General features: G+C 39.4%; 1 protein-coding gene across 2 annotated transcripts in view; it reads left to right on the top strand.

Moving 5' to 3' along the window:
* Positions 1-3,245: 3,245 nt before the first annotated feature.
* Positions 3,246-10,533, top strand: part of aspscr1 (ASPSCR1 tether for SLC2A4, UBX domain containing) — a 22,991-nt gene continuing 15,703 nt past the window's right edge. For both annotated transcript variants that reach the window (XM_031753317.2, XM_039612957.1), the window contains exons 1-6: positions 3,246-3,369; positions 3,593-3,648; positions 4,100-4,214; positions 6,996-7,096; positions 9,681-9,738; positions 9,839-9,912. In XM_031753317.2, coding sequence (XP_031609177.1) covers positions 3,280-3,369; positions 3,593-3,648; positions 4,100-4,214; positions 6,996-7,096; positions 9,681-9,738; positions 9,839-9,912 — 494 coding nt within the window. In that variant the 5' untranslated portion in view covers positions 3,246-3,279. The remainder of the gene's footprint in view (positions 3,370-3,592; positions 3,649-4,099; positions 4,215-6,995; positions 7,097-9,680; positions 9,739-9,838; positions 9,913-10,533) is intronic.

Raw genomic sequence — 10,533 nt, 5'->3', positions numbered from 1 at the left:
AGGTCCTCCCCCCTCCTCCCCCCGTCCCCCCTGCCTTCCCCCGTGCTTCTCACTCCCGCGGGCCAATCGTTATTATCGTTGGCGGATGCTCTTTGCGGGGCGTGGGGCTCACACCAAGAGCGCGCGTATGCCTGGCACGCCCCCTCAGTCGGTTCACTCATACCCCCGGCCCCTTTGATGTTGTGTCATCATATGACCGCGCTGCCTTTGAAGTGTCTTTGATTGAACATGGTGTGTGAGTAAAAAACGCAGTTGGACACGCCGTTCCGCTGCAGAAGGTCACGCCACTGATGCACATGTTTTGCGGCTTTTTATGCGCTTCAGAATTAAACTGCATTTTCTTTGTGTTTGTTGCTCAAGATAGATAATCAGATAATCTTTTGGGCTATTTCACAACAGAAGATAAGGTCGCTGGAAGTTTTTAAATCATGAGTGTGGTATGTGTAGACACAGCGATAGGGCGAACACACTAAGTCACACTAAAGCATAAATCAACACTTATTACTGACACGTAAAATATTTAAGCTATGCTTGCGGGATGTGAGTTTAAGATTATTGTGTGACAGTTATTAACTCTGTTGCAACTGTTGACTGTATTGAAGACCTTTGACTCATCCTTATTGTAAATGTGAGCCAGCGCTTCATCTGCTCCACTTTTTACTTTTCCTTTACAACCATTTTTTTCCAAAACTGCCTTCTTATTGTGTCGTTAAACCTCACAGATACATGAACAGAATCCCAAAGCAGTTTGAGAACTGGCACTGGCTGGCCTGGTTGGAGAACTCATCAGTGGTGTCAATGTCATTTTATATGTGACCAATTTAATTTCAAGTGTGCTGGGTCAATAAAAACATTGTATGATTCCCCATTAAGACAATCTTTGTCAGTATGAAGTGGTTTGTGTGTTCTTCTGTCGGAGATCTTGTTTTCCAGCCACTGGAAAAATAGAATAGAATAATTCTGCACATCTAGGTTCAAGAGAAAAGAGATTCTTAATCCCTGAAAGCTTCTTTTTCTAAGAAGATGGTGAAACTTGGATAAAATGAATCATTCGTACAGCCACTGCAGTCATGTGATTCATTTTAACCACTTAAAACAGAGGTTAACTCCTGGTGAAGTGAAAGGTTCTCTGAGATTTTCACATCTTGTTAAGCCATCCAGGAGGCCAGACTGGACCTATGGGTGGGACACATGTAGCCCATGAGCCATATGTTTAACACCAGAAAGCTATTTTTGCCCATATTGTTTCTTTTACATCTGCTCATCTTTAAACGTCCCCATTCATTCACCAGATCCACCGTCCTCTGATGTCTAACATTCACACACTGCCTGTAATTTGATTTCGATCTTTGATGGGGTTTTTTATGATGAAAGGAACACTTAAAAAAGGTCTCTCAGCATGTAAAACCCACTGCAGATGCCTTTATAAGTTTGCGCTCTATCCAGACAGTTTTGAAGTTTCAGTCCTGCTGAGCGAGGAAGGAAACTGATTGTTTGTTTGTTTGTTCAGATGGTGGCAATTTCCCACTAGGACTGAGAAGTGCATTCATTTCTGTCTGTCTGTCTCTCTTTCCCAGGTGGACTTTGTCTTTAAATGTTGCTGTTGAAGCAGTCAGTCAATCAGTCAGTTGTTCGGCCTCTTAAGCTCTGGCCTCACACCTCTCCATCTGTTGGCACCACTTGTCATGTTGTTTGTCTCGTCTTATTCCAGCTTTGATCCAATTTGATCCATGCTGAGAAAAAACAGCCTTGATTGTTGTTGCTCAAACTGCATACATACAGTACATTAGGTTTTCCATATGGAGAGCAGATTGACTGTGTGTGACTGTTTTGTGGTCAGTTTACAGACAGGATCAATTTCCTTCTCTCATGAGGCCAGATTGTGTTTTCTTATTATGCTTTTAAGGTCAAGGGAAGAGTAATGATCTTCATATTGTTTTTAGATGCACACTGTACAATACAAGCTGCGGAGGTTTTTTTTTTTTTCACAGAATGAATAGATAGATTTTTTTTTTACATTGACTCTGATGTTGTTAATCCACTCAAATTATTTTTTCTAACACACAAACGGATGTGTAGAAAAGACCTTTCCAAACTTAAGTCTCCCCTTCCACCTAGGTTAATGTAGTGACTGTAAATTCCATGTAATTCACATCATGTTTATAATTCATAAATAATTCAGTTAGCTGGATTTAGACAGACTAGTCAATAACCCTAACCCCTTTGGTTTATTCTGACAAAAGGGAAAGTAAGAGTTGGCATTAATATGATTAATGAGGTCCTATTTCTATGTAAGTGCTCCAGTAAGTTGTTAAGTAAGCGGTACATAACATGGGATCCAATAATAAAAAAATACAAATTACAATTGTATGCATCTGTTAAATCAGAAATTTAACACTAGATTACACTAGTTTCAAGTAGACAAAAATTATTTCCCCCTGGGAATACTAAATATAGACCTTATAATATCACACTGTCCCAATGGAGCAGTTCAATCTCTAAAAGCAGAGTTGGAGGCAAATCCTTCAGGTATCAGGTTAGCTCCTAGTTTAGGTTCAGGAAACAGACACCCTCCCTACTTTTAGATTCGGCTTCAAACTTTCCTTTTTGATAAAGCTTAGCGTTTGGGATGGATCAGATGAGTCTAAAGCATCTTAGTTATTCTTTTATAGGTTCAGGCTGCTGGGACACTTCCCAAAAATGAGTAGACCATTTCTTCTCTAGTCCACTCTTTTCACTCCTGATGCATTTACATGGCACTACCGCATGGCATTAAATTGTGTCTACCCTCTCCCATAGCATGTGTTGTGTTTCTTTCTCTCTGTGGTCTTTTTGAGACAATGGTTGTTTGAATTGGCACCGTATGAATAAACCCAAACCGAACTGAATTTGGTGTTAAAATATTTCACTGTAACGTTTTTTAAAAATAAAAGACAATAAACTACTAGCCAGTCTAAACTATAGTAAGGCTTAGTATATGAATAAATAGTACAAGTTGTGTTCTTAGTATTTTATTTCATGTTGTAGCACTTTAAGAGACAAGCAGATGTCTCTTAAGTGCTATTTGACTATTGCAGTGGGACGCTAAAACATTGTGGGGGTTATTTCTTCTTAATTTTTTAAATGTTTGTATAATTAACATTATTTTGTTTGGATAATAACGCTCATAAAGGTGAGACGAAGAAAATCTTAAAAGTTGAACGAACTGCACCTTTAAGTGATGCCGCGACAGAGTCAATAAAGCTTATTCAAACAAACACTGTGACGTCAGGACACGCAATGGCTGCTAGTGGCACAGCTGTAACGGTTCTCACTCCCAATGGGAGAAGGCAAACAGTTAAAGTGGCTCCAAACACGCCGTTACTGCAGGTGAACTGTTATAGAGGAGCGTTTCATCTTTACTTAGGTGGACGGCTTATTGAATTCTGCGCTTTGGTTATAGAACCGGACTAAATTCCTTCCCTCCGAGTTAGCTTGCTGGGCTAACAGTTGTTAGCCAGTGACTGATCAGTTTGTGTTTTCGTGCGGATGAAATCAGATTATTTGGGAGATTTTGTGGCATAACTCGTGTTGTAACATTTTCCGCCTTCAGGTGCTGGAGGAAGTCTGCAAGAAGCACGGATTTAACCCAGAAGATCACGGTTTGAAGTGAGCAAATGAACGTAGCTGTATATCAGTTTTTGTCCCTTCAGATTAAAAGCCTTTCACCTGGATTACATCCAAATACACTTTAATACATAAACAATCGCACTGGACAGTAGCGGAATAGTAATATGTGATATATCCGTTTATTTATATTGTTAAAGAAGTTAAGCAAGTTAAATGTTGTAAGCGATTTTCACATCTTGTACAACTCTGTTTTGGTTTCAGATCGTGTTTACTTATATTTTAAAAATCGGTGTCACTGCAGGAAAAAAAGAAACAAGACAAATTATGTGTCAAAAAATGAAATCAAATTGAAATTTGATAACTGTTTGTAACTGTTTGTACTGTCCTCAGGCTCATACATCATTCTTCACAGCTGTCCAACTACTCCACATGAAACATTTAGTCTGATTTAATTGCTCTCTTTCTTCTCCACTGTGAAAATTTTTGGCAGGTTTCAGAGGACTATTGTTGACCTGACGCGGCCATGGAGGTTTGCAAACCTGCCCAACAACGCCAAACTGGAAATGGTGACGAGTACGAGGAAACAAGTTATAGCTGACAGCCAGGTCAGTTCAAACAAAGTGCAACTTGGGGCTCAATGCTTAGTCAGATTTTAATCTCCGTTATGATTTTGCTCTCAAATTGTTGAGAAAACAAAATGATCTTGACCATCTTCTTTGCACAGCTTTCATTTAGAGTGGTACGTTTTTACTCTCCCTAAAAGTTCAGCTTTTAGTTTAACCCCAACCAGGGTGTCTATAATTCAACTTTTGGCTACAAAGATCTAATCAAGGAAGTAAATCGTTGAAGGTTTCTTATGGTGAACATGTGAAAGAATATCACTTAATTGGAGCTACCCCAAAGAAGAGTTTGTGTCTACTCCTGACCTCAAACTAGAAATCTTTCGTAGTTGAAGAAAATGCCCAGAAAAAGACACTTTTTAAACTCCAGTATCTACGCAGTGTCTCTTAATCTAGTGAATAATGTGCATATTTTAGAATATTGACCAAATTTATCATGATTACGACTTTTCCTATAAGCAAGCAGCCTTGGTGCATCTATGTATATGTGGGTGTTAGAGAGAGTCAGAAAGGAAGGAAAGTCTCCAAAACCAGTGTTTGGAGACTTTCCTAGCTACGCCATTTTTTATTTTATGTTTTTTCAGATTCATGGTGTGCATGAATCAGAAAAAATGTGGAAACAATTCTTTTTACCTCAAGTCTGATTGCAACACAAAACATGCTCTTAATAAAAAATTATTAAACAAGAGCTCATTTCCAGGATCAGCATTGCCAGAGTCCTTTTTATAGAAGTACCACAACTCGGTATCCTTTTTGAAATGCCTCCAGTCATTTATGTGGGCAGTTATTTGAAACACCAGAGTGAAAAAATATCTGCTTAACTTATTTTAAGTGACTTTGTCTCAGTGAAACTTTGCCAGCCTTTTTAGCCTTGAGTGGCCAAGGTAAACATGTTCAGAACATACTTCTTTACCAGGGTTTTTCCTGTATATGGTAAATGGTAAATGGCCTGTATTTATATAGCGCTTTTTCTGGTCCCTAAGGACCCCAAAGCGCTTTACATATCCAGTCATTCACCCATTCACACACACAGAAGTGTTTGTGCCCAGCAAAGAGATTTTAGCCTTCCATTAGAGAAAGCTCACCAGGACTTTGATTTTTGACATGTTTTATGTAAGTGGGGTTTAATTAAGTTAAGCTTGAATGGCGCGTTTGTTTTTTAAATAACAGGCGAATGCGTAGACTTCTGTTAAGAAAGGTCACATAGGCTATTTGCCTGGCGTGCATGTTGTTCAATAAATAAAATTAATTTGAGTCCCCTTAGGGCTATTTGTCCCACTCATGATCATGTTTGAATAGCCTTAAGTAGCTTCATGTGTGGGTCAGTCAGCCCCGTGTGTGGGTTTCTTTATTGTCCGTACCTGGAAATGCCTGAATTCTCTGTCACTGCTCTCTCTCTGATTCCTATCCAACAAAACACTTTGTTGTAGCTGAGCTGTAGTTTCCTATGACATCATGGCATCATAATCCATGCTGTAAAATTCACGGCTGGGTTTGATCTGCTGTTTTTGTTCATTTGATGGATGGTTGACTGTTGATACCTGGCAGATTTTATACAGACGCACACACGCAGGCACCTCTGGGGCAGACTGGTTTGTGGGAGTGTTTCGTGTTTGACCGTTGACAGCCAAAGCCCTCGTTTCATCTCTCCCGGTGTGCTGACATGCAGCGTGCTTTCTGTGCCGAACAACACCGTTGCAGAGTAAACAACTCGCAGAGTGACTCAGAGAAAGAGCAACAGAGACTTGCACTCATGTCTGATGTTACTTATTTTCAGGCTGAGGTAGGCCCACATGTGCAGCTTAATCATCTTTGATTATCAAAGAATTTTCTTCCTGCTAAATGTATCAAGACTGATGAGCCAAGAACTTACAAATGACCACCGTGGGGGATTTTCAAAATCAATTCCTTTTCGGCATTTAAGGAGATGTTTGTGAGTCCAACAGCGTGAAGTGCTTGTACTTTAGATTTTATTACTTTTAGCTTCTGTCAAAAGAAAAAAAAATGTAAATAATTTAAAGAAAATCTTACTGTGATAATTATGTGTTTAAAGGGGCCTCATTGTGCTTATTTCCTCCTCCTTAGTTTTATTCTTGGACTGTTAGAGTAGCTATGCATGATGGACAGTCCAAAATAATCCTTATTTATCTTAACCTGGGGCTGGATGCAGGCTCTGTTCATCCTCCATCCAAAACGAGCTGTTATAGGTGTTTAAAGCCAACTTTCTTCTGATTGGCTGCTGCCTGGAAACACAAGATCTAAACTGCAGTTAGCTGTGACTGCTGTGCTTGAGGATGTCCACTTTCACCGACATCGTGCAGATCCTAATGTAGGAAAAACCTGGTGAAACTGAGCATTTAGAGCAGTTTGAATCCTGTGCTCTGGGCTCACATCCATTACTTATATATATGCTAAACTACTTATTTTAATCTTCGGTCATGTTTAACATGTTCATCCTCCACTGTAAGATAACAGAAAAAGAGGAAAGGCATAGTGAGCCTACTTTTTGGTTGATGTCTTTCTTTTTTATTTATGCGGCATAAAAGCAGTGTCTTACTCAGATCCAGCTGGTGCCCTTTGTTAGATCTGTCACTATCCAACTTACCGTAATAAATGAAACAAATGCTAATCAGAGCTCTGGACCGTCTCATGTTGATAGTTTAGAACTGCTTTTTATTTCCATTATTGTTTTTATTTGGTTAATGGTTAAAGAGCGCCTTTGGTCTTTATGCTTAATCTGTGTTCCTGTGGTTTCATACGTGGCAGGTGCGGATTGCACTACAGATGGAGGATGGCTCTCGGCTCCAGGGTTCGTTCTCCTGTGGACAGACTCTGTGGGAAGTGCTCACACATTTTCCAGAAATCAGGTGTGTGCATGAACAATTGTACAGGGTCAGAATCTGTGTGTCTTTGTAAAAAAACAACCGTTAAAAGGCCTCAAAAGTAAATTAAATTGTGTTGAATGCCGACTAAATAGATTTTTATGTTGTTAGTTACTGTGAGAATTTCTAGCACACAGGGCCTCCCTTTTCACCCCTGTTCACATATTTAGATCATGCAACGTGGTTGTATGTATGTTTGTTTTGGAAAAGGCTAGATTTTGATCCATACTCGAAGTGCGTATTCCCACGAGTGAAAAATTGCACAAAAAGAAGACTTGGAATAGGAGGAACTGCAAGAATATGGTAAACTTGTAGAAGAACAAATAACAGATTTAGAAGGCAAGAAACTACAGCAAGAAGAAATAAAAGACCTAGAATGAGAAGAACTAAAAGAATTACTGGAAGAAGAAAAGACTGAGAGAGCTGCTAGAAGAGTTGGGGGGGAAAAAAAGACTAGAATATGTATCAATAGAAGTACTAGGACAACAGGAACGACTAGAAGACTTGGAAGAGGAGCAAGCAGTAGAAGAAGAAGCTGGCAGAACTTAAATAGAAGAATTATAAGTACTAGAATTAGAAGACAAAGAACTAGTACAAGAACAAGAAAGAATAGAAGAATTAGAATACAAAGAAATAAAAGACTTACTGGAAGAGTGGAAAAAATGAAAAGATGTAGAAGAACTACAAGTAGAGCTAGAAGATGAGAACTCGTAGAAAAAGAATTACTAGATGATGTAAAAAACGTACCGCATTTTACAAACCATAAGGCGCACCGGATTATAAAGCACACTGTCGATGAATGGGTCTATTTTCATACATAAGGTGCACCAGATTATAAGGCGCATTAAGTGAAACAAAACAGTCAGATAAGTCAAACTTTAGTCAACTCATTCTTCTTGCTTCCTCCACTTCCGTACCATTGATTCATTAATGTTGAATTCTATACAGCTGCTCTATTCCCATTTTGTTGCAGTATATTAATAACTAACCTGGTATTGTGGATGGATCATCTCAGTTGTTCTTCTGACTGAAGTTTGGTCCATTTACAGCATCCTGCCATGCAATTGCATTTGTCCCTAACCATTAAGGAATGCTCATGTTAACTTTTATTGAGTGGAAAAAAGTTAGCGTTCATCCTCCAGCTTCACTGTGTTTATGTTATGCTAACATAGCTGTGTTAGCATAACATAATGATGTGTGTAGCACATCATTGTATACCAGCTAGCCAAACTTCAGTAACCTTACAAACGTCACTGCTGTTTAGTTTTCTGTCTTCATTTATGTTGGAAGTGATAGCAGAGCTGTACGCTTTAATGTTAAACTTAACCGTTACACCTGTTAAAGCAGCAACGCTGATCATTTTATTAAAGATGAAAGAATTTTTAAAGGGTTTTTAACTCTCAGTGATGCCGCAGTGGTCATTTGACTTTGGGCCCTGAAACGGGCGGAGTTTGGTAGCCGTAATGCTCTGACAATTCAACAAGCATTGCGGCTCTGTAGCTTACCAAAGTCGTACTAGAACGTTTTTTGACAGATTTTTGAGTGCCGATTTTACCACATAAATTCGGTTCAAGGTCAGTAAGCACAACCAGAATTCATACATAAAGCGCATTGTCAATTTAAAAATAAATAAATAAATAAAAAAAATTAAAGGATTTTAAGGGCGCCTTATAGTCTGAAAAATAAGGTCCTAAAAAATACCAGAGGAACGAGTAAAAAGAGTAAACCTTTGATTGGTATCGCTATTTAGATTGGTACATTGATGTCTTGGAAAGATTTTTGCTATATTTGAAAGTTTGGTCGTAATTCATTTAAAGTGTAATATTTAAAAAAAAGAATTGAAAAATAAAACTGAAACTGGAGGCACGAAAGAAAGCAAACTTTGGTCATGGTGTTACACGAAGAGGTTAATGGACTCAACACTGCATTTCATCCATCTTCCATAGCGTGAAGATTGTCACAACGAAAGCATGCCAAGATAACATTCCTTCTTCTCACCACTCCCCTACTGAAGTTTAAGCTTCATTCAAACACACACACACGCACAGATGCAGCTGTTGCTCAGTAGTTCCAGCTGTGCGGTCCCAGGTGCTCATGCATCCGTCCAGCCCTCATCTCCACTCCATTAAATGACATCATTGCATTTGTTGATACTTTTCCAAGCAAGTCATGCTTCCATGAAATGAATGTTAGCTCCGCGGCAATGTAAAAAGCTCAAGGAATGTTATGAAGCACAGAGGAAAGCTTTGATATTCAGAATTGAAGAGAACAATAGTAAAACATTTATGGTTCAATTAGGTACTACACGGGATTGTGCACACATGGTTTACACATGCTGATAGTGTGCCACTGCATTGCATGAGGTTTTATTGTAAAATCACCAAGCTTATTATCCTCAACAAGGAAAAGCCACTTGTGGGTTTTGTTTAAAGTAAATGAAAATCATTTGGCCAAGTTTTAATCTGTGTGTGTGTGTGTGTGTGTGTGTGTGTGTGTGTGTGTGTGTGTGTGTGTGTGTGTGTGTGTGTGTGCGTGTGCGTGTCTTCTCAACCTCACCACCTTCCTCCAGTGTGTTGGAGCTATCTGACTCAAGATCCACTCCTGTGTGTGTTTACATGAGAGATGAGGTATGCAGCGGTCTTTTAACTCTCCCTTTCTCAGGAGATGAAAGTGAATTTTATGATAACACAGCTGCTTGTCCACATGTGCGTGTCTGTGGATGTGCAGGTGAGTGGCGAAGAAGAACTAAGGAAGGCCTCTTTGAAGTCTCTAGGTCTTACAGGAGGAAGTGCCATTGTCAGGTAGGCTGCTCGTTTTCATGCTTCATGCATTTTGTGGGTGTGACTTTATTAATTATGTATCTAAAACATCATATATAGAGAGTCTACAAGATGACTGCAGCTGTGACAAGCAGAAAAGTGTCCTTCAAGATGGTCTCCTTTTACAGCGATAAGCTGCATCTACCGATTTGGCACCCCCTGCTACATTTGGTCACTCCCTAGAAGTCCCTTCTGACCACTTGCAGATTTGCTACATCTCCTTCTCTGTGTTTGAGGAAAAGGAAGATGTCTTAGAAAGCCAAATAGGGCTACCTGAATGTCTTGGCCAAAAAACTCAAATGTTTTCAGTGTACTGTGAACAGGTGCAAGATGGTACGTGCCACAAATCACCCTATTTTCTGTCAGATGCCTCAGGATGTTCCAGTAGATATCTTCACAAATCAATGGTGCACAACACAGTATAAGTCTGTACTTGGTTGGCCATGCTATCAGCCAGTAGTCGTTTCCATTATAACATATTCTATTACAAGTCTCCCTAATGGGCGTATTTGTTGTTGGAACGTTATAGTATAGTTACACCACAGACACGTCCGGTGCATTCACAAAAAAGGCTTGTGGATGTCCACACTAAGCCAAACATTC

The sequence above is a fragment of the Oreochromis aureus genome, linkage group 6, assembly GCF_013358895.1.
Source record: "Oreochromis aureus strain Israel breed Guangdong linkage group 6, ZZ_aureus, whole genome shotgun sequence".
Classification (NCBI taxonomy): domain Eukaryota; kingdom Metazoa; phylum Chordata; class Actinopteri; order Cichliformes; family Cichlidae; genus Oreochromis; species Oreochromis aureus.
Note: the sequence above shows the minus strand (reverse complement) of the source record. Positions and strands in the feature narration are given on the sequence as shown.